General features: G+C 33.5%; 2 protein-coding genes across 3 annotated transcripts; both read right to left on the bottom strand.

Annotated features, from left to right (window-relative positions):
• Positions 1-4,158: 4,158 nt before the first annotated feature.
• On the bottom strand, positions 4,159-10,746 carry LOC126704964 (serine carboxypeptidase 24-like). The gene is made up of 10 exons (XM_050403941.1): positions 10,651-10,746; positions 8,483-8,771; positions 6,971-7,078; positions 6,790-6,885; positions 6,605-6,697; positions 6,417-6,502; positions 5,931-6,334; positions 5,597-5,704; positions 4,448-4,553; positions 4,159-4,317 (listed from the first exon to the last, which is right to left on the bottom strand). Exons 1-10 carry the CDS (start codon positions 10,744-10,746, stop codon positions 4,159-4,161), a joined length of 1,545 nt encoding a protein of 514 aa, XP_050259898.1.
• Positions 10,747-16,826: 6,080 nt separating this feature from the next.
• Positions 16,827-24,633, bottom strand: LOC126715638 (serine carboxypeptidase 24). Of its 2 annotated transcripts, XM_050416351.1 has the most exons (9): positions 24,085-24,632; positions 20,778-20,885; positions 20,319-20,414; positions 20,135-20,227; positions 19,953-20,038; positions 19,478-19,878; positions 19,192-19,287; positions 17,339-17,444; positions 16,827-17,204 (listed from the first exon to the last, which is right to left on the bottom strand). In XM_050416351.1, exons 1-9 carry the CDS (start codon positions 24,353-24,355, stop codon positions 17,055-17,057), a joined length of 1,407 nt encoding a protein of 468 aa, XP_050272308.1. In that variant the 5' UTR covers positions 24,356-24,632; the 3' UTR covers positions 16,827-17,054. The 2 variants fall into 2 exon arrangements, with proteins under 2 accessions (XP_050272308.1, XP_050272309.1); XM_050416352.1 differs by lacking the exon at positions 20,319-20,414 and having other exon boundaries at positions 24,085-24,633.
• Between the last annotated feature and the right edge of the window lie 703 nt (positions 24,634-25,336).

The following is a 25,336-nucleotide window of genomic DNA, read 5'->3' as shown; positions in this document are numbered from 1 at the left end:
ATAGTGATATGTTCTTCAACATTTTCATAACATCTCCAATGAGATGTCCCTCATTGTCTGCCTTAGCTTGTGCTCCCTTTGGTCTTCTCTTTGAACTTTCTTGGCTATGCATAGAGTCAACATTCTTAAGTGCATGAAGCCAATTCGAATGATGACACAAATGCTTTACTTGAAGCCCCCTTTGATTTTTGGGTAATGACTTCCATTTTTCCTTTGGCTTTTCACCAAGGGTTCTTTTTACAGTAGCAAGGGTCTTAATCTCAGGCTTCACTTCTTTGAGTTTCTCAACATTCTTGGCTGAAACAAACCTTACTTCCTTCTTGAGTTCGCTGCTAGAGCTTCCTTCTCCGATATAGCCTAAACCAATCTTATCATGTGAAGATTTTTGAGAGGACAGCATGTTGTCAAGTTTCTTGGTAGAGATGCGCTCAACCTTGACATTAGCTTGGATAATTTCAAGTTCGAGAAACTTGATCTTAGAGTAAGCTTCAACCAAATCTCCCTTGAGTCCTTCTACTTCACACTTTGCTTTCTTGAGTTGCACAAGTATACACTTGTGCTCTTCTTCAATCTTTTTCATCTTTTTCACAGCAAAGTTCACAACTTTGGCATATTTTCCACAATCTTCTAGCAAAGAATCATATGCTTCTTGAAGGTTGTTCTCACCTTCATTTTGGTATATGTCTTCATCTTCCAATTCTTCAACTTCCTCATCCTCGGAAAGATTACCAAGTTTGTCAACCAAATTGCTCAAATTATTCTTTGAATCAGTGGAGGCAATTGTCATGAAGGCTCTATAGTTTCCTTCACTGTCACATTCTCCTTCCGTGTCTAAATTTGAGCTTTCAGAATCACTAAAGGTAGTGGCAAACACTTTATCCTTCTCTCTCAAATAGTTAGGACACTCCTTCTTGAGATGTCCATGGCCATTGCATTCGTAACACATGATTCCTTGAGGGGATTGAAAATCCTTCTCATTTTTCTTCTTGAACTCCTTCCTATCACCTTTGGAGGATGAAAAATTTCCTTTGCTGAACGACTTCCCATTGTTTTTCATCTTCAAAAATTTCTGGAAGTTCTTTGCAAGGAATGCTACCTCCTTCTCCACATCATCTTCTTCGGAGGAGTCATCCATCCGCTCGGTGATGGTTTTGGGAGCAAGTGATTTGCTCGACTTCTGGGAAAGCAGTCTAAGCTCATATGTTTGGAGAGATTCAATGAGTTCTTGGATCTTAATCTCATCCAAATCTTTACTTTCCTCTATAGCTGTGACCTTTGCACGGAAGCTCTCCGGTAAGGACCTCAAAATCTTTCTCACCACCTTAGCATCCTCATTCTTCTCTCTGAGATTGAGCTTAGCAATTACAATTTCATTGAGCTTCCCATAGAATGAATCAAAAGACTCATCGTCACTCATCTTGAGCTCTTCAAATCGGGTGGTAAGCATTTGGAGCTTCGTGTCCTTGACTTTCTTGGTACCATCATAGGTAGTCTCAAGAATCGTCCAAGCTTCCTTGGTAGTCTCCACATGCGATACCCTATGAAATTCATCAGTAGACACACCACAAAATATAGCATTAATAACTTTACTGTTTACATTAGCCAAAGCAAGAGCTACCTTGTCCCATTCGGACTTGGCTGTCGTGGGTTTAACATACCCATTCTTGACAGAATCCCATACCGACTCATCTATAGCACAAAGGAATGTCCTCATACGGACTTTCCAAAATGCATAGTTGCTCCCATCAAAGAGTGGTGGAGCATTAAGTGATTGTGATTGGTCCATCATAAAAGGGTCAAGGATCACACTTAGGTAATACAACCATAGCAAGTGTACCCGCTCTGATACCAATTGAAAGCTTGAAAATGTGTTAAAACACAAGAGCTGTTTAGAACCTCAAATTAAAATTATGGCACAATTGATCTTACTCTAACTTAAACTAAGTGCAGAATAGAGTAAATGCAAGCGGATAAACAAATAAATTACTCTAACCCATATTCATTACTACGCTGCAGTAAAATGAAAGTTAAAAGAGTAGGAAAGAAGAATGCAAACACAAGATAACACGCCGATGTGTTATCGAAGAGAAAACCAAAAAATTTGGCGAAAAACCTCTCTGCCGCCCTCCAAGCGGTAAATCGATCCACTAGACAATCAGTTGGGATACACAAATAGCAAGAGACCCTCCAAGCCTAATCTACCCAATGCACATAAACCCTCCAAGCTCCTATTCCAACAAGGCTTCTTGAAATTGTGTCTTGTCTAGCTCTCCAGATCCCGTAATACACCCAATTGCATCTGCCAAAACTTGGCTCCTTTCAATGCTTTCCAACAACACCTAAACCTCACTTGACACTCTGAAAGGGTGTGGTAAGTGTTTGGGCTATCAACCTCTCAAGGATATGAAAATGGAAAGGTAGGAGTTAAGGAAAAACCACAATGAATTGTGTAGAAAAATGTGAGTATAACAATCTCTAACTCTCAAGGGTTATGGCTAGGGTTTTCTCTCAAAAGCACTCCTCAACATATGTGGGTAATAGGGGTATAAATAGTGTGGGTAAAGATAGTGTGTATCAGATATGACAGATTGGCAAAACAGAATGTTTCACAAGTATCTTGCAGGAAGGCCTTACCCGCGAGACACTCGCAAAAACTAGCTATCACCCTCCTGTCTTGACTCTTCACATTCTAGTCATGTGTTGTGCACATGCTTCACTTCGCGGGAAGCCTTCTCGTGAACTACCCGCGAAAACTTCTTTAGTCTTCAATTGCCTTGAGTCTTCACACTCTCTCTCTCACACACAACCCTTACAAATAAATCCCACATAAAATATAGGGTACATAAGATTGAACATAATTATAATCAAATTTGGCACGGAATTAAATCCAACACAAAATAGTTGTAAATCACAACTTTACAACTATAAAACCGAAAGTCTAGGCATTTGTATTTTTTAGGCCATGAAGGAGAGGATGAGTGATCTTGCTCAGAGCTCGGGAATGCCTCCAGGCATCGATGGAGGTTTAGAGTAATTATTTCTTCATCTCACACTGGTATCTGAGATACACTTCAATTTTGTATACGATTACAAACCAAGGCAAGACTACTTGCTTGTACTATGACCTTGAATCCAGAAATGTTCTTTTCAAATTGAAAAGTAGAGATCTTTGTAATTAGTGTGCAGCTAATTTACCTGTACATGTCTTCCTAAAATTGTGAAGGATGTCATTTCCTTCATTCGGTTAGATTTGTTGTAGAAATTGTCCCTCATTTTCTAGGTGCTAGTAATCTATTTTTTTCATAATATGTGGAATGGCTTAGGCTCCGTTTGGGAGATCATAAGGGAATAGAATGGAATGATCATAAGGGAATGAAAATGAATAAAATGGAATGGAATGTATTTAAGTAAGGGAAAGGAATGAAATGGAATTAAGTAACCTTGATTGGATGTTTTAAAATAAAGGAATAAAAATGAATGGAATATAAGTAATATTATTTGGAAGCAACATGAAGGGAATGGAATCATTTTATGACAATATTACTATTAGACCTCTATTTTAAAATAAAGGGTTGAATATATAGGGGTATTTTGGGAGTTTTAGTAAAAAAATCATTAAATCTAATTTCATTCCCTCTCATTCCTTCCAATTTCGAGGGGAATGAAAAATTGAGATTTTAAAGGAATAGAGAGAAATGACTATTACCTCCTGCCCGCTCCATTCCCTCCTATTTAAACTCCCAAATAGGGGAATGAGCTTTCCATTCCCTCTATTAAAACTCCCAAATAAGGAATTGAAGAATATTCTAAAATTATTCTTTTCCACTCCATTTCATTCCCTCCTCCCAAACGAGGCCTAAGAAAAATTAAATATGCTTTTGGTCCTTAATTGAGGATTGAATTGGGTTACTCAATTGGTTTCTAAATGGCATGCAACATAGGGAAGCCATTGGTAAAAATGCCATAGTTAAGATTTTATTTATTGGATTTGTGACTTGAAATGGAGAGGATCTTGCTCCATATATAGAAACACTAATTTTGGATTTGTAATCAATACGAATCATGAAACAAGTACACTAAATTAAGTTGCACAAAGATGATCAATTTTCTTCAGTTATAATATCCAAGTAATTTTGGCAATTCCATAATTAATTTTCTTTACTGATCATATCCAGGTAATTTTGGCAATTCCTTCCCTGCCAAAAAAGATTTGAAAAGAACGAGTGCTCGCTTGGGTTGAAATTTTGGAACCTCATGGCCAGCCTCTCTCACTGTAGCAAAAGTTAACTGATCGTAGACCTCTGTCCATCCTCCTACCTATAAAGAAGTTTAATTTTCAGATTATTGTAACATTTCTATGTGAATATTTTTATCTACCTATCTATATATTTTTGTTAGTGTGTTGGAGGTTTTGATTGATTTTTGGTAAGAAATTGTGTTTAATTACCTGATCATCTGCGGTCCACGCATACCACCTAGTTTTAATGGTGAGATTGAGATGCCTGAGTGCTAGCCTAGTGGAAGTCACTGGAACCAATGAATCTGTGTCCCCACTGCATCAACATAGAAGCAATTGTCTTAAAAAAATAGATCTTTCTGGCATATTGTAATTGACTAATAGACCTATAATTTTTTTTCACCATTCATATTCATAGCAATTATGGCAAAAAGTTGTGAAATTTTTTGTGATTTTAGAGTTTTTCCAAATGTTATGGTGATAAAGAAAAGAAATGGTGTTAAATTTTCAATAGGATGTTCTGTGAGTAGACATTGTGAAATAGATTTTCAACAAAAGGGCAAGGACAATTGGACTACGTAAGGACATTGTCCAGATCACTATCAACGATTTTCAATTGCTCAGAGACCCAGAGGCCTACAAGTTTTAGTAGAGTGCTTCTTTTAGTGTGGAAACTGTGTCAAATATCAGGTCGGAGAAGATGATTTAATGGGCCATAACCTAGTACAAATAGTTTTACAGAGCGCATGTTATTGAATCAAAAAGCAGGTTAGAGAATTGTTCTTCTTCTTTTGTGGGTCGTGTCGAAATTTTATTCACATAGCTTCTCTTAAATGTAGTCTTTTTGTTCATTGTTGTAGCGTCTCCATGTTGTCTTGTCACTTGTAGTTGTAAGTTGTCCAATCCAGGTCACCGACCAAAAATAACTTACAGTAAGTACCAAGGTACAAATTTTGATCTCTGGCGACAATTTAGAGCACAAAACCCAAGAAAATTCTGATGGAGAAGCTCCCCAATAGAACCTTAAACATGTGGACCAGAAGTCAAACCACTTGCCCTTCCCGTGTACTTCCAAGGAACACTATTTACACTAGCCAAAAATACTTTGGGGAAATCATATTTCTATTGTAGTTTTCGAGGAGGGGAAAAAAACTGAGACAACGGCGAAATCTTTGCTAAGTTTTATTAGTCCCTCATGCATTGTGATTAATAATTTATTTATTCATATCTGTTTATAAAGCTTCAAAGTTTAGGGTACAAATATTGTAATGTATATTAATATAAGTAATGTTAGTATAAAAGCGATATTACTTTAATTAATTATAAAAATTGTTATCCTTAGGATTTAAAAACTTTTACCTGAAAACCCAAATTCGTAAACCAGCATTAAACAGCCTCTTGTATGTTGGCAACATAGAAAATTCAGAATCTTTCCAAATTAGGTCTTTAGTGAGTCCGAAGTCAGCACTGCACAATAGAAAAGTATATATAGGAATCAGATGCATTCATCAAACGCTTAGGATTATGTTTTCAATTTTAGAAACAAACAAAATTAATTAGTCTTATAGCTCAACTGATATTTTCATTAACGTTTCTAATGAAGATATTCAAGTTCAAATCACTCTTTCCCAATTATCAAATTATTAAAAAGTAAATACGTAAACAAAAATTATTGACTCATTAAATAGAAAACCTGCAATCAGTCCAGTTGCGAAGAACTCCATTCACATTTGCATGCATTGCCTTTTGCACTTCCGGCCGATTATAATACTTCTTAGCATAATTTATAGTACATGGATCGTACCCAGAAAGCCTTCGGCGCAATAGAGTATTTTTGAACCTTACAGGGCTCATAGTATTGTCACCCGATGCCAAGCAAGGTGGTGTATAAATACTGGATTGATCTACATTTGCAAGCTCCTTAAGGAGATGGTACACTGGTTCAACACATGGTTGTAAGTAGTAATATTGTGACACACTGAAATTGCAATTCTTGAGAATTGATTGGTATGTTCTATCAGATATCATTGCATGGCTCCACCAATATTCCATTTTTCCAATTTCGTCATAGTACTGATCAAATAGAGCATTTCCCACCTACATAATTTGAATGAAAATTTTTAATTAGAGTTATGATTAAATTTTTTGTTCAATTTTGTGTTAATTATGTATTACTTACTATAAATCCTTTAAGGTTGAGGACGGGTTGCAAGAGTGCCTTATTATATTCTACAATTTTCTCTGCCAACTGGGGAACATAATGCCCTATAAAAAGAACGAAAAGATTAGCTTATGATTATTTAGAATTACTCATAATTGTGTAATAATAAGTTATTAGTTGTTTGTTGCATATATATATATATATACCAGCATAGCTCTCCCCAGCAATGTAGAATTCTCGATGTTTGTATTGTGGAAATCTTGACATCCATCTAATTAGAAATACTAGGGCATCCTCAGCTGTGTCACAAAGTTGTTAACGCATAGAATTCACTTTCAACATAATCTTATGGTAATCAAATAATAATAGGAAAATCATCATAATCTAGTACCGGTCCGTTTATCTCCAGTATCATTCAGATCAGACCTTGTATTTGTGTATGAAAAACCAACACCAGCAGGCGATTCAAGAAATAAAAGATTTACTTCTGTAAGCACAAAAAGTAAACACATGATAGATTTTAGCCACAAATTAACTTTCTGAATATTAATTATTTGAATAGTGGTTGTTACCTCTATTCCATGAATACTCATTGAGATAAAGAGATAAACCAGTCCTGTTAATCCTAAATGGCCCAATTTCCTCCGATGCTCCATATGCCACCGATGAACAACCTGGCCCTGCACAATTACACTATGTATAATTAATATTTAGGTGATTATGTCTCAATCTTTTGTAAAGTTAAGCCATGTGGAAGGTACTTAACAAAGTAGCTTAATTTTAAGTAGCTTAATTTGAGTACAGTGTACAATTACAAGTTGGTAATGAAAGATGTGTCTTGTTAAGGAATGCACTTAGGAAAATTGTGAATAAATAATTTTAGTAAATTTTTTCCACCACTTTTATAGAAAATATAAAAACCAATCAAAAAAATTAATTACATTTTTTTTCTAATAAAAAGTTTCTAAAAATATTTCAAAACTAATTCCTTTAAAGCATTGCTAACATTTCACATGAAGGATAACAGGATACGAACTGGGTATGTAGTTGTGAATTTCACTACATAATATCCGTATAACCTTTCTACTTTTTTATTTTTTAAAAATATTATTCATGAGTATTTGTAGCTGTGTACAAGCTTTTCACAAAAATATTATTTGTGTCTCTTTAGTAATCCACATTGAAGCACCTCACCTATGAGGTTATGACCTTCCCTTTTCATTTCTAATTGTTATTATGCTCCTTCTCAAAAAATAAAAATAAAAATAAAAATAAATTATTATTTTTTTATAATTACAACGTACTGCTAATCCCACAACTCGAACATTTTCCCCCCTGAACCTCCAAGCACTTATACATGGGGAGGTGTCAATTCAGCTATAAGGCCTTTGACAAAATAAAAAATTGTTCTTATGCTATATATTTTTCTATTAATTCGGATGTCAGTCACCATTATTTAAACACAAGTAGATAGTAACAACTTTTATAGCAAGTAATGTTAGGAGGTAATAATTTTCTTAGTCATTTTTCACATATGGCAAATTATTGTAATTAGTATAATATCACTTTCGTATAAATTCACTATTAATATCATCAATCACATCATATGTCAATTAAATCAATTGTGCAAAAGGTGGTGAAAATTGTTGTATTCTTCACACTTTTTTTTTTAATGTTCTTCTTTATTTTTTTTTTTTTTATTAATCTCTATTTTTTTCCGAACGTAATTTGTAACTCCTTTTTTTTTTTTTTTAAATACTGGGACCCCAAAAGTAAATGAAAGAAACATATCATCATACCATTAGTGACTTCTGAATGCTTATTAATTCATGGCTTCTAATTTATTCTTGTCTTTGCTTCGAATGGAATGTTTTTCTGAAGTTCTACTTTTTAGGTTTTCCCAACAAAAAAAAAAAAAAAAAAAATCCCCTGTAATTCATGTTTCCTATATAAATGTTTTTAAGAGTGCTACAAGATGGATACATTGTAATTCATTCCTGGTAGAGCTAGACTACCACCCTAGAATTACAGGAGAATAGTAGTCGGTAGAAATTAAAACAAAGTGAGAAAGAAGATAAACTAACCTCCATTGAGCCAAAGAACAAGAGGTTTCTTTTCAGGAAAAGCAGTGGCTTCTGTCAACCAGTAGAAGAGAGCTCGTCCAGGTTGCTCGTTGACCGTAACGTAGCCTGAAAATTGAGAAAATGTGACTGGTGGTTGTCCAGGCAGTGCTGAGATTCGATCTAGCTCTTGTTGTTTTGGCAAGCCAGCAATGGCAGTGGTGATGGTTGAAGAGAAAATGAGCAAGGACATGAAGAGAAAAAGGACTACACTTTGGAACACCATTGGACCCTCCAGCAAGCCAACTGATACCTGGATCAGAACTTAGTTAATAAGCCAGCACAGTATCATTAATGCATCACAAGAGATCTCTCGTAGGGTTACAATAATAATTATCCAGTAATCTAGAACTATAGTGACATAGTATTTTCTCTCTCACTTAATTAAGGAAGTTGCTAATTAAAATTATCCAAAAAAGGAAATATTATGTCGCTATATTTTGAGAATATTTAATGATTTTTTAGTTCACAAAAATGTGTCAACTGCCAAACCACTGGTGCTACTCTCACTCCTTTAATTGAGAAGTTAAGATAAAATGAGCTAAGTTTACATTTAATTTTATAGGCCCATTTGTTCAAAGCTTAACCATTTAATTGAGAGATTACCACAAACCAAGAATATACTAACTCATTTAATTGAGAGATTAAGGCAAACCAAGTTATTTAAGTTTGGCTTAGAAAATCCGGTTTTATAAAGGAATGTCATTTAACACATAGAGTTTGTTTGGTTGGAGATAAAAAAGTGGGAGGATAGAAAATGGGAAAGATGATGGAAAAGTAGGAAAATAGAAGAGATTTTAGTTCTTCTTATTTGTGTTTGGTTAGAGGATGACAAATTGGGGGATAGAAAATAGAATTCATATAAATTTAATCTCATGTCCCTATTACAAAGAAATTTTTTTATATAAAAAAAAAAAGATTTATTTTGGAATAAAATAAGCAAGTCAAAAATTTAACAAATAACCCAAAAAATGAAAGAAAGAAAAAAAAAAAAAAAAAACAAAAAAGATTGGTGGGCCAACCAACCTATTCTCCTCCCCATTTTCTCTTCAATTTGGAGGGCTGAAAAGTGGTAGGCTCAAGGAGAAAACAATCAAGTCCAACATTTTCTCTCCTCCCAAATCACTCCAACCAAACACCCTTTCTACCTTTAATCTATCCTATTTTCTCTCCTCCATTTTCTGTCTTTCCTATTTTCACTCCAATCAAAGTCATCAATAGTGTTATGCATTGTATATTGGGAAATATAGTTTTGCATCACATACAACAATATAGCAGAAATGACAAAAGGATCTAATTTATTCATGAGAGATAACAAACAATTTTTAATTCTACAACAAAGAATACAAAGCATACCTTAATGTGGCGATTCTAAAAACCAAAGTAGAAAATCGATCTTAGAAAACCTTCTACCTTTGCCCTAATTTCACTTGGAGCTCAAGATGTGTGGTCTCTCAATCAATTCTTTGTATTTTTTATTAAAATCATTCTAAGGATTAAGTAGTAGAGGAGGATAGTTTGGGTTGAATTAGAGGCCAACCCAGCCTCCAGGAAGTGTGGAAGAGATAAGAGAGATTAGGTAATGGTTTGGGTTATTAATTCTTCAATGATTCCATTATTGGGATCCTTGTTCCCCTTTATACAATTCATTTGTTCGCTATTTGTAACAATTCTGGTATTCCTAGTCCTAGATAACTAACTAATTCTAGTATTCCTAGCCAAGTAAGTAAGTACTTTAAATTCAGTTGCGAAATATTTGTAACCAATTCTAGTATTCCTAGCAAACTAACGAACAAACTACGTTCTCAATTCTAATATTCCCAGCTAACTAACTAACTACTTTCTCGATTACAACACATTATTACACATCAATCCATTAAACATCAGCACAGCTTTGACACATCAGTAACCTATTAACTAAAGTACACTCATTTGTAACAGCTTCTCGCAACTAACCTCATGCTGACCTTAACAAGTTCTTTTTCTTGTGTTATGAAAAGTTTGTTTGAAGAGAGATACAAGAGAAACCTATTTTCTTTCATTTTAATCGTATGTATATTTTAACTGTCTAGGTAGCTATTTTATTTAATAAATCTTATTAAATAACCAATTGATTATTTAATTGGACTTGCCTTTTTGGACAAACGCAATTGGGTATTAATTTGTGGCTTGAGTTGGGACCAGATGGACAAATAAGGCTCTAACTCCCATAGGCTCGGGGCAACCATTAGTTCTTTGACATGCCAAAGTTATTATTAATTATATAACAAGTATCACTATAAAAAATATAATTACAGGCTTTATAGTCTTCACAGATGAAACAACATATTTCATCCCCAACTAAGAACTACGTTTTATAGTTTAAAAGGAACTTGTGATTTATATCTTTTGTAACTAAATCACATTGATCACATACAATACATCTCAAGAACTATATAATAATGTCCAATTAGTTCTGTGGGGCCCGACAACAGATGGACCAGATCCACCTGTTCACAGGAAGACTTAAGGCCCAAGCCGAAGAAGATAGTAGTCCAAGCCCAATAACGCAAAGCATCCATGTGCCAGAGAAGCCGCCGAGGAGGGTATAGCCCTCGGCTGGCCCGGAACTACACTAAGGAAAGGGGCAAAAGTGGCATAGGGATAATCTTGTAAGAAATCTGAAATATCTAGGAAAGGCTGCCCATACTACCTGTCCTAGACAGAGCCTTGGCTCTCACAGAGTCGTGTTCCTTTAGCCTACTTAACCACTCCCCAACAACTCAGGTCTAAGACTGATGGGACAAGTATCAGTCTTGAAAGGGTCGACCCTACACGTGGACGAAGGAAATTGAACGCATGCGAGTATAAAAGAAAAAATATGTAACCTAAACAAGGGGCCTCCAGTCCTAGGGAAAAAGGGGAGGTGCTTCAAAGGAAAAGAAATTGGAACCATACATAAATATCTTAAGAAATCCACAGCCGGGTAAACATGACTTAGCCTTTTGATCCCACTCTCTACAAATGATATTGTATGGGCCCGTTTACGTGCGAACCCAACCCAACTGCGGTTCCACGCAAATCGTGCGCTTACAAGTTCATTTACAAATAGTCTCATATAATTAAATACTTTAATTACATAAAATATGACAATAAATTGGATTTTAGGGCATAAACCCTAACATTATCTTCCAAATAAAGAAGATATAGGTCTCTAAAATTACAGTATTTGATTTAACCTTTAGTGAAATAGTGGTATTTAAATAAAGTAAGGGGTAATTTAAAGAAGTAATCAATTTTACATCTATTAACTTTTCAAATAGGAATATATTTTGTGACATTCTAAAATGGAATACAAGACAAATGAAAAAAATAATAATGTCTCACTTTTTATATTCTACTTCATACTACATCAATTACAACTTTTCACATACTCCTTTCTCTTTCCTTATAAAATTACCAAAATTTAAAATATATAAAAAATAATAAAATAAAAAAAACCATGACGCATAGAAATTGTGATTGGAGTATAAAGTGAAATATAAAAAATGGGATTGAAAATTGTTGTTTATGGCCAAATTATAGACCGAAAACAAATTCTCTATCATATTTTTTGTATTTTATTTTATTTTCCTTAAATTGCAATATATCATGTGTATATTTATTTATTTTTTATAGTTATTTTATAAGAAAAGTGAAAAGAATACATGGTGATGCAAAGGAAAAAAGAATCGTAAAAGTTTCAACAACAAAGGAAAACCACTTGGACTTGTAATTTATCGGAATTGGCCTGTTAATTTACTTTTATTCTTACAATTTATCTGTAATTAATTGGCTACTCTCCCATATGGTGGATTTTCCTAGAAAAACTTGTTTGTCTGGTGGATGTGACTTGGAGTTTGGTCATCCTTCCACAAATATTAAATCCCTTTTATATTGGCTTATAATGAAAGTAGTGCACCAAATTTGATTGATTGGTTTTATTTTAATTATTAGTTCTGCCGGTTAAAAGAAAATTTTCAAATTCTGACTTATAGCTTAATTCATGAAAATCATTTACTTGTTCCTCACAACTACGGAAAGGGCATATTCGTTATTATCCATTTTAAATTAAAGCAATAAACATGCAATTAATTGATAATATGTTGATTGATTGGATTATGTGACATGAACATTGACCACCACAATGTAGAAGACCGGTTTCACACGATAAGGTGAGAGCCTAATACCTTCCCATCTTGTAACATAGCCTCCGATCTTAAATTAAAGATTAGTAAATCAAATACTTATCTATGTAATTTTTAATCTCTAGATTGTAACTAGGAAACAAAATCATGTAATTTACCTTAGATTGTCTATAGGATAAAATCAATGTAATTTCTTATGATCAATGTATATTTACTCTTAAATCAATAAAATGATAAATTTTTCAATTATGGTTTTCTAATTTTTACCAATAATTAAATAAATGATAACTCTATTGTAATACCCTTAATCTAGGGGGAAAATGTAATTAGTCGAACCATCATTTTGAGAAACATGAACATGAACCCACCCATTAATATGGGTTTGGCCTAAATTAATTAGGGATGGCAATTTCTGCCTAACCCGTAGGTACCAGCCCGACCCGACCCTAATGGGTCGGGTTTTACCCAGTCCGATAAAGAATAAGGTCAGGTATGAGTTAAAAAAAAAAAAAAAAAAAACCCGAACCCGGACCCGGACCCGACCCGGTTATTACTTAAATTACTAAAATACCCCTATCTCTCTCTCTCTCTCTCTCTCTCTCTCTCTCTCTCTCTCTCTCTCTCTTAACCCTAACACTTCAGTCTTCACTCTTCAACTCACACCTCAGACCTCACTCAGCCGCCTCTCATCTCACTCGAACTCTCCTCTCACACTTTCACTCACTCTCAATCTCTCACTCACTCTCAATCATTTTCTGTGATCCCAAGGCTTTTAATTTATATCAAACCAATCGCATTTCGTTCCGATTTGAAATTGTAATTCTCTACTTTTCTTTGAATTTCTAGTTAATTTTTATCTCAATGATCATTTGTTTTTAGTGTTTTAGTGTGATTTTTTGAGGATGTCGAATCATTTTGGTTGTAATTAATTGTGATTAGATTTTCGTTAGGCCTAACTCTGTTTGGTTACCGAGAAAGTGTGAGAAAAAAAAAAAGGAATCGTTAGAGTTTTAATAGATTGTGTTTTCAACATTAACTCTGAGATAGATTCTTTAACTCTGTTCTATTTTTTGCTTTTTGGAATAGTTTGATTGAGTAAAATTTCCTTGAGTTTGGGGTTAATTATTCATTGCTTTGATTCAATTCTCATGTATTTTTTGGTTTTTAGTTTGATTTTGAGGTTTTTGAATAATTTTAGTTACTAAACTATGATTAGATTTTCATTAGGGCTCTGTTTAGGTTTCAACTCCTTTTTTTTTTTTTTTCCAGTTGGGCCACAATTTGGGCCATGGATTGGGCCCAAATCTAGTTAGCCTAAACGAGCCTGTGGGGCCCAGCATGGCAAGCCTGGACCCAGTAAAAAAAATCCCTTTAATAAACGAACCGCGGGTCCGGGCCCACAGATTGGGTTCGAGTATGAAAAAACCCGACCCGAACCTAACCCGTTGCCATTCCTAAAATTAATCAATTCAAAATAGGTCGGGGGTGCAATCTCTTATAGGTAAAAGTGTCATTTTGTCTATTGTTTGGATAGGAACTTTTATTTTTATTTTTCTAAAATTAAATATTTCATTACAAAAAGCATTCATGGATTTATATGTTGTATTTATACAAACTTCAAGGGAAGGAGTGTCATTTCTTCCATAATTTTTGAAGGACGGTATCATTTCATAAAACCTTGAGGGAAGTTTATGTAGTTTGCCTATTTTATTTTTATTATAAACAGGTATAAGATTGAATTTATCACTTCATTCTTTGTCGCTTATATATTGGGGAGGAGATGGTCTTAAAAAAAAATGTAAAACGTATTCTTGTAGCAGGATCTTTCTAGTTTGGTTTGATGGCCTGGCTCAACTGGTGAAAATTTTTGGGTACGCAAATGGGAAATGTGATTCTTTCTTCATCTCTTCTTAACACCCCCTCCTCTTCTCCCTAGCGGGCTCCTTTTATTGGGGTGGGGTTTGCAAAAATTGGGATTTAACCTTGTCAATATCCTATTTTTTTTCTCTTTAAGAATAAATTTTGGAAAAGATGTTAACTGAAAAATTGTTGAAGAGAATTTTCGGTAAAGAAGGATGTTAGGACATATGTGTTTCACTTGTTAAGAACATATGTCAATTTTTTATGTAATTGGCTAATCCTTTGACAAAACGCACTTTACTTATATTTGAGTAGATCTAGGATATGTTTAATACTTCAAGAAACATGTTGTTCAAGTCTAGTATTAAAGCCATGAAGATTGGACTAAGAAATAAGTGAAAAAAAGCTATTCATTAAAGCTGGACAGATAACTCGACACCTGCAGACAAATAGCTCGACAACTACTCAACACCTCTCGACAGCTAAGCTATCTATCGAGCTCTTCAGTTGATTGTTATCACAATTTTAACACCTCTCGATAGCTAGGTGGATCGATCGAGAAAGCTCCTGTCTCCTCGATAGCTGTATCTGTCGAAGTTTAAAGCTCGACACCTCTCGATCGATTGAGGTTATGGGGATTTAGATTTCCAAATCTGATTTTCGACCCAAGCTTTTGTATTTGTGTAGGGTTTCTTTTCTCACAACCCTAGACTTATATAAGGCTTATTTTAGAGGCCGTCACATAAGATAATACAATGAGAACATATGCAAAAGGTGACCGATGCCTTATTCTCTCTAAAAGAAGCTACTACGTCTTTGCACCTTAGAGTTTTGTAACCAAGAGCTTCTTGATCTTCATTGTTGATGAAGTGAAGAACTTTGCAGCCAACATCTTCTTCAAATTAGTGTGTTAGTCACATACTGGGATCCGTGCAACAAAAAGGATGGCATTCATATATTAAAAAGTTCAGAGGTTCTGAAGCGGTAGAAAGTTTCTGCTGTGAGTTCATCTACGGGGATTGTAGAGTCTAGGAACAAAAGTTTTTGTACTAGATCTGAAACTTCTCTTTACTATAGTGAATTGCTTTTTGAGAAGATTTCCCCCCAGGTTTTTTACTATGAAACTAATTTGTTTCATTGGTTTTCCTGAGTCATCATATTTAGTCTTATTTATTTTTTCAGCTGCATGATTTTGACATGATATTGGTGTTTATTTGTTTTAACAAGTTTTATTCATAATAAATCTAATTAACAACTTGGATTTAAAATTTGTTAATTCTATCAACCGGGGTCTAAATTTCCCAACAAAGGAAAAGGAAGGAAAAACTAGTAAAATGTATATGATTACGAACCAAGACAGGAATACTTGCTTGTACCATACAACCTTGAATCCAGCAATGTACTTTTCAAATTAATAAGTAGAGATCTTTGAAATTAGTGTGCATCTAATTTACCTATACATGTCTTCCTAAAATTGTAAAGTATGTCTTTTCCTTTATTCGGTTAGATTTGTTGTAGAAATTTCCATTCATTTTCCAGGTGCTATTAATGTGTTTTCCCATAATATGTGAAATGGCTTTTAAAAAAAAAATCAAATATGCCTTTGGTCCTTTTTTTTTTTTTTAGAATCAACGTAATGCTTTTTATTCAATGAAAAACCATCAAAGTCTGCTAGAAACAAAAGAAAGAAACTGTAGTGGAGCATCCTCCATCTACGCACTATAATCTAAAACATTTAAAACAAAAAGAGCTAAAACATGAGCAACCATATTACCCTCTCTCTTAACATGAGAATAGTGTAATTTACTAAATCATCTCGCCAAAACCACTCCAAACCCTAATTTTTGCTCCCAACTGAATAGTGCATCCTCGAGATTGACCTTAACCATGTCCAAGATAGGAGCTCTCCAATGAACTCGGACCGGTGTGGACTGTGGTTGGGGAGGTTGCTACACTACCTGGAATTCCCGTAGGAGTTCGAGTTGATTTGGAATGCAACAAGGTTGGTTATAGTTCTGACTCAATTTTGCTGTGTCCCTATTATCCAAACCATGACTGAGAACGACTCTTTCTTCTGTTTGGTCCTTAATTAAGGATTGACATTGTATTACTAAATTGGTATCTAAATGACATACAACATTGGGAAGCCATTGGTAAAAATGCCACGGTTTATCCTCTCAATCTTAAATACAGTTAAGACTTTATTTATTGGACTTGTAATTGAAATTGAGATGATCTTGTTCCATGTATAGAGGCAGTAATTTTGGATTTGCAATATATCATAAATCCAAATCATGAAATGAAACCATTTGAAATGGAGAGGCCTCCTAGGAATACAGATTAAGCAAATTATGGCGAATTAAATACATGTCATCAAATTATTAATGCTAGTTTTCAATGAATGGTTCCTATTCTAGCCAGTTCAGCCAACATTATATGGAATTTCATGCTACTTGAAACAATTACACTTTAACAAGTTGCTCAAATAGTTATCATCTCCAAGTAATTTGTCAAGAATAAGATTTTGGCAATTCCTTCCCTGTCAAAAAAGATTTGAAAAGAATAAATGCTCGCTTGGGTTGAAATAGTGGAACCTCGTGGCCAGCCCCTCTCACTGAAGCAAAAGTTAGCCCATTGTACACCTCTGTCCATCCTCCTACCTATAAATGAAAATTTAATTTCCAAATTATTGTAACATTTCTTTGTGAATATTTTTATCTACCTATCTATATATTTTTGTTAGTGAGTTGGAGCTTCTGATTGATTTTTGGTATGAAATTGTGTGTTTGCTTACCTGATCACCTGCGTACCATGGATACCACCGAGTTTTAACAGTGAGATTGAGATGGTTGAGGGAGAACCTAGTGGCAGTCACTGGAACCACTGCATCTGTGTCCCCACTGCATCAACATATATAGAAGCAATTGCCTTAAAAAATTTGATCTCTCTCTTTTTTTGTACTTCTTACTTTTCAAATCAGAAGCAATTGCATCTACACCAGTCTAATATTTAATTTTAATCTATATCACCACATAATCTCTCACGTAGCCAAAGCTTCAGAATATTTATATTGCTTAGGTGTATGTTTCGACATGGAATTGTGTGTCTATAAACAAAATTAAGTTATCAATAATGCATGGGAGGCAAACACAGAGGATCATAACATGCATGCAAGATTTGAAAGATAAAATTTTTTAAAAAAAAAATTGCATGCAAGAGCCACATATAGACTATAGAGTGGTGGCAATATAAACAATTCTCTCAAAGCATTCAATCTCAAGTTGATCAAAATTTGAAGTTTGGTACAACAAGAAATCTACAAGGAAGATGGCAGCTAGGGAACTAGGCAAGGGCAAACCTAAGGTTATGGTCATTAGCCACATATCAGGGCCTTTCAAATAAAGAGATGAAATCTACCCTACAGTGAAGGAATTGATGACTTCAACGGAAGAACTTCTACCGACATTAATGTTACGGTCAAAAAGAAAAGAAATGGTGTTAAATGCTGATTGATGACTCCAGTCAGAACAGAGTCTCATCAAGCACAGTTTAACACTACTCAACATTCAAATCAATCCACTGGGAATGTCATGTGACTAGACATTGTGAAATTGATGTCAAACAAAACGGTAAGAACTGTTGGACTAAGGATATTGTCCAAACTATCAATGACTTTCAATTGCTCAGAGCCTCAGACGCCACCAAGTACTCACCGAGTGTTTCTTTGTGAGTGGATTGGAAACCATAAAAATTATAAATTATTTTATTAATTTATTTTTATTATTATTCATTAGTTTTACTATATTTTTTATATTATTTATAAATTTTATTGTATTATTTTAATTAATTTTTATTTTTATTTATAATAATAAATTTTTAATTTTAGTAAAATAAACAGTATTAAATGGATTCCGAATATCAAGTTTGGAGAAAATGATTTATAATGGGCCATAATCTTGTACAGATAGTCTTACAGTGCGCATGTTATTGAATCAAAAAGCAGGTTAAAGAACTGTTCTTTTTCTTTGTTGGGTCGTGTTGAAACTTTATATTCACATAGGTTTTCTAAAATATAAATAGTCTTTTTGTTCATTGTCGTTGTGTCTCAATATTGTCTTGTCACTTGTAGCTGTACATAGCCAAATCCAAGACACCGGCCAAAAATTACTTTCCACGTGTGCAAGTACAAAATTTGATCTGTGACAATTTAGTGCACAAAACCGAAGAAAATTCTACATCAAGATTGTATTTTTTTTTTTTTTACCAAATTATGATGTGGAAGCCCCCAATAGAACATTAGAGTTAAAACATGTGGACTAGTAGACAACAAACAAATTGCCCTTCCCGTGAACTTCCAAGAAACACTATTTACACTAGCCAAAAATACTTTAGGGAAATCATATTTCTATACTAGTTTTCAGGGGGGAGGGGGGAGGGGGAAGTAAAAACAGTGGTAATTTTGCTAAGTTTTATAATTTCTCATACATTGTGAACAGATAAGTTATTTACTCATATCTATTTATAAAAACTTCAAACTTTAGGAAACAAATATTGTAATTGGTGTTAATATAAGTGATGCTAGTATAAAATCGATCGATATTACTACAGTTATAAAAAATGTTATCCCTTGAATTTAAAAAATTTTACCTGAAAACCCATATTCTTAATCCAGCTGCAATCAGCTTCTTGTATGTCGGTAACATAGAAAATTCAGAATCATTCCAACTTTTGATGAGAACGTCACTGCACAATAGAAAAGTATATATATGAATTAGATGCATTTATCAAATGCGGCTAGGCTTATGTTTTGTAACTCAACCAACATCTTTTAGTAATTCTAACGAAGATATCTATGTTCAATTTCCTTTCTCCTAATTATCGGGATATTAAAATGTAAACAAATAAAAAAAAGTGGAGTCATTAAATAGAAAACCTGCAAGCAGTCCATTTGTAAGGAATTCTAGTAACATTTGCATGCATTGCCTTTTGCACTTCCGGGCGATTATAATACTTCTCTGCATAATTCTCAATACATGGATCATACCCAGAAATCCTTCGATGCAATAGAGTATTTTTGAGCCTTATAGACCTCATAGTGTTATTATGCAATGCAATGCAAGAAGGTGTATAAATACTGTATTGATCTATGTTTCCAAGCTCATTGTTCACGGCATAGCTCACTGTATCATCACATTGCTGTGATGATTGTACCCCTTTGAAATTGCAATTCTTGAGAATTGATCGATAGCTTGTATCAGATATCATTGAATGGCTCCACCAATATGTCACAGTTCCAATGTTGTCATAGTAGCTATCAGTTACAGCATTTCCCACCTACATAATTTGATTGAAAATTTTTAATTCAAGTTACTCAGTATTCAAATTTGTGTTAATTATGTATTACTTACTATAAATCCTTTAAGGTTGAAGATGGGTCGCAAGAGTGCCTTATTATATTCAACAATTTTCTTTGCCAACTGGGGAACATAATGCCCTATAAAAAGGATGAACAAATTAGGTTATAATTATTTAGAATTCCTCATAATTATGTAATAATAAGTTACTAGTTGCTTGTTGCTTCTATATATACCAGCATAGCTCTCCCCAGCAATGTAGAATTCTCGATGCTTGTATTGTGGAAATCTTGACATCCATCTAATTAGAAATGCTAGAGCATCCTGAGCTGTGTCACAAAATTGGTAATGTATAGGATTTACTTACAAAATAATTTTATGGTAATAAAATAATAATTAAAAATCATCATAATCTAATACCGGTCCGTTTATCTCCAGAATCATTAAGATCAGAGCTTGTATTTGTGTATGAAAAACCAACACCAGCAGGCGATTCAAGAAATAAAATATTTGCTTCTGTAAGTACAAAAAGTAAACCCATGATAAATTTTAGCCACAAAATTAGCAAATATAAAGGTTTACCAACTTGCTAGCAGCTTTCATAACTTGCATCTACTTCTTTTTTTTTTTTTTTTTTAAATCATAAATTAATGGCATGGTCATGGTGCCATTACAATTCGTTTCTTTGCATGGAGTAGCTTAATTTGGTAGAGCAGAATTTTTTAATCATTTGAATGACAGACTATAAAAATTGTGTGCAATTTATGACCCATGTGATATGAGGATTGTGTCATGCAAATATGTTATATTGTTCACAATATAATTGCATTCATTAAAAGAACCAAATTGAATATTAATTATTTGAATAGTGGTTGTTACCTCTATTCCAGGAATACTTATTGAGATAAAGAGATAAACCGGTCCTGTTAATCCTAAATGGCCCGATTTCCTCCGATGCTCCATATGCTACCGATGAACAACCTGGCCCTGCACAATTACACAATGTATAAAGTATTAATTAGATAGTTCTGGTCATTCTTTTGAGAAATTAAGCCATGTGGTTGTGGAAGGCACAAAATAGAGTAGAGACTTTTTTTTTTTTTTTTTTGGGTTAAGAAATATAGAGTAGAGATATTGATTTTAGCTTTTAGTGCAGCTGTTATCTGGTAAGTAGCTTAATTTTAGTGCAGTCACGAGTTAGTAATGAAATCTAGATCTTATTAACGGACGTTTTTAAGACAATTATTAATAAACCATTTTAGAAATGTTTTGACACAATTTTTATGGGAATTATAAAAAGTTGTAAAAAATTAAGATTATTTTAAAAGTATATTTTTTATTTTATTTTATTGTTAACTTTTCTCATGAAAGGATAGTAAAATACGTAATGGGTAACGTACTATGTAGATATGAATTAATTTCACTGCATAATATCCGAACAACTTTTCTACTATTTTTATAATAAAAAAAATATTTATAAGAAAAAATTTAGTTACAAAATTAGTTGTAGCCTAAGGCTATAATCTTACTTAATATCTTTTTATTGAAGGTGAATTTTGACAAATCCATAATTGAATTACATTTTTTTCTTATACCCTTCATATTTGCGAACTTTTGAGAAAATTAAAAGTCGATAATTATGTCATCAATAAATTGTTTAAATTGCAAGTTTTTGTAGTTTAAAATTATAAATAAAATATAATCTTATAGATCATATAGTAAATAATATCCGATTGGCACAAAATTTGATATATATATATTAAAAACGTAAAGAACATGCAATCCAACAATTAAATTTTTGAAATATGTAGTAATGTTAATAATATTAAGTAAAACTGTATACTTAAGTTACAATTAATTTTGTAACTAACCTTGTCCTTATTTATAGATATTTATAATTATGTACAACCTTTTGACAAACATATTAGGTGTCTCTTTAGTAATTGACATTGAAGCACCTATGAGGCTATAACCTACCATTTTCATTAATAATTAATTGTTATTATATATATTTATATTTTATATTAATTAATGTAATTCTGGTGTCGGTCTCCATTATTTAAACACGATTAGATAGTGACGTTTTATTGTTAGTGATGTTGGTTTCAATTATTTTCCTCTTCCTGAATATATGTGTATTTGTTTCTCAACAAAATAATAAGTAATTGTTTCATATTGTTTAAGTGAATATGTTATGTATAGTATAATTTGTCACATCTTCTCTTAAAAGTTACTATGATTTTTAAGTGGAGTTGTGATGTGTTTTTGTATTAAAACTCATTTCCCTCTTTTTTGTGTAAGTGTGTTTGTATTTGTTTCTCAAAAAAAAAAAGAGTAATTGTCTCATATTGTTTAAGAGAGTGTGTTATGTGTAGTATAACTTACCCTGTCCTCCCTGTTTGTTTCTTAAAAAAATAAAAATAAAAAAAAATAAAAAAATAAAAAAGAAAGAAAGAGAGAGAAAGGTAGATAGCAACACATTTAATAGTAACCAAACATTATTTTTTCATAAATTTATTATTAACATCATCAATCACATCATATGTCACTTCCAATAATTGTGGAAAAGATAGTAAAAATTGTTGGGTTCTTTAGATCTCCTTTTTATTGGGTTATTATGAAAAACTAATGAAACTTTTTGACAACTGTTTTAAATTTTTATAAAAAAATAAATTAATTCAATGGATGATTAATATATGCTTGACTCATTTTTGTTTTATTGTTCTTTCTTTCTATTTTCCTAAACTCTAAAATGCTTTCCAAACGTAATTTTTAACTCCTTGTTTTGATTTTTTTTTTTTTCCAATTCTATGTCCCCCCCCCCCCCCCCCCCCCCCAAAAAAAAAAAAAAAAAACCACATCATCATCACCATCTGTGACTTCTGAATGCGCGTGCTTCAAAGATGGAGAAGTACACACTGTCTGATTGTGGATATGTGTGTGTGTGTAAGAGAGAGAAGCATCTTTCTTCCAGGACAAAATGGAAAAGTTGGATCACTTTGTAGTGACATTTGGCGTTTTCTTAAATCCCCCACACTCATAGACACAAACAAAAGAAAGTGATGAAAAAATATGTGATATCTGCGCATAGCATTTTTGAGGTAAAAGATTGTTCCAAACTGGGAATAAAAGTCAGTTTTGGAAGGAATAAACCCTAAAAATGGAGAGAGAAAGACAGAGAGAGATCACGAGGACCCATGTGGGTGCATTTTTTCTTCTTGCTGGTACATTTTGTACACTACAGAGAACCAGTTGTTCTCACTTTAATTATTTTTTGAGTGAGTTCTCACTTTAATTATATATTACTTCCAAAGCCCATGTTGATGTTGGCGTATACTAGCCTTGGTTAGAACCTATTTGCTAATGTGCTCTTGTGGTACTAGATTTTTTTATTTTTTTTTATTTTTATTTTTTTGGTGGTAGATAGCTCTTTTAAAGTGAGGGGTATGTGAGAAATTGTGAAGTAATGGATACAGTGGGACCCGTGTGGCAGGGACACATGCAAGATGTAGGTAAATTGGTTGGTTAAGAACGGTTAATGACGAATTTATTGTGGTCAAGAGGAGTAGTTTGCTCAATCATTTTTGGCATTATGAAAGTTTTCATCATGAATCACAGTTACATTCAAAAGTGATAAGAAGAAGAAAAAAACAATTCATTTGCTTAACTAATTTCCTGTAGAGTAATTAATTTATGGCCTCTCATTAACTCTTGTCCTTGCATTCCTTACATCATTTATGTTTATTTTGGCGAAATCAATGTCTAATGGTTTAGGCAAGTGTCGAACGGACTGTTTTTTTGAAGTTCTACTCTTTTAAGTATTCCAAAAAAAATAAAATAAAATAAGAAGTAAAAGACCTTGTAATTCATGTTTCCCATATAAATTTTGTTAGAGTGCTATAAGATGGATATATATTGTTTTCATTCCTAATAGAGCTAGACTATGTTAAAGGATTCAAATACAAGAGATAGAGATAATGAGGTATCTAGCAACCACATCAAATAGAAATCCTTAAGTCCGTAGAAGTCTATCCTTATCTTAGTGATAAGCATAATCAGCCTCTATCACATTTGGTAAGGCAGAACACTATTTCATAACTGCTATTTTACATACTATCACCCTAGAATTTCAAGAGAATAGTAGTCGGTGGAAATTAAAACAAAGCGAGAAAGAAGCTAAACTAACCTCCATTGAGCCAAAGAACAAGAGGTTTATTTTCAGGAAAAGTGGCTTCAGTCAACCAGTAGAAGAGAGCTCGTCCATATTGCTTGTTGACCGTAATGTAGCCAGAAAATTGAGAAAATGTGACTGGTGGTTGTCCAGGCAGTGCTGAAATTCGATCTAGCTCTTGTTGTTTTGGCAAGGCAGCAATGGCAGTGGTGATGGTTGAAGAGAAAAAGAGTAAGGACATGAAGAGATTAAGGACTACATTTTGGAACACCACTGGACCTTCCATAATGGGTTTAGTCCTCCCTCTCTCTGTCTCTCTGTCTCTCTCTCTCTCGGAAAGGTCAAAGAGCTAGTATCTATACATGTATTTAAGGGTATATATTGGTGCATAGAACTGAGTGAATAAATTGATGCCTCAATTATAGGTTAGTAGGGCTCGCATTCCAGTCTGATGTTGCTGCATTACTACACGATTGCAAGTTGTGCTCCTCTGTGGACCTTCTCTTCTCACTCTCTCTCCAGAGAGAGACGGTAGCTGGTCCTACAAGCCAACTGAAACCTGGATCAGAACTTAGTTAATTAGCCAGCAGTATCGATCATAAATGCATCACAAGAGATCTCTCACTGAGGGCTACAATAATAATTATCTTTATCCAGTAATATGGATCTATAGTGATGTACAGTCGTATTTTTCATTTCACGTAATTGTGGTTGTTGCTAATTAAATTCACAAAAGAATAAAATATTATATTGCTCTATTTTTAGAATATCTAATAATTATTAATTTACAAATATAATGTATCAACTGTCAAGCCACTGGTGCTACTCTCACTCATTTAATTGAAAGGTTGAAATAAAATAAAGAAAATTTACATTTAATTTTATAGGTCCATTTGTTTAAAGTTTAACCAAGTTTTAGGATGATATATACTGACTTATTTAATGGAGAAGTTGAGTCAAACCAAGTTATTTAAGTTTGGCTTGAGAATCTCTCTCTCTCTCTCTCTCTCTCTCTGTGGTGGTCCTAAGCAAATAGAGAGAAGGCTGGCAAAGGTGAAGTTGATGTGGGGTTGCAACTCTTGTGAACTCTATCGGCTTGTGTCTTTGATCCTTTGGATATGGAATAAGACAAAAGATGTTGGAAATCAGAACAAAGAGTGCTCATTATTCATGAACCTATATGGTGGGGCTGATTCTTATAAATATGGTGCAAGTCAAATTGTCAAATTCCACTAGATTTTTTTAATTTTGTTTACGGATGAAAAAA

This window comes from Quercus robur, chromosome 2, assembly GCF_932294415.1.
Source record: "Quercus robur chromosome 2, dhQueRobu3.1, whole genome shotgun sequence".
Taxonomy (NCBI): Eukaryota; Viridiplantae; Streptophyta; class Magnoliopsida; order Fagales; family Fagaceae; genus Quercus; species Quercus robur.
The sequence above is the reverse complement of the archived record's forward strand: the minus strand, read 5'-3'. Positions and strand labels throughout refer to the sequence as shown.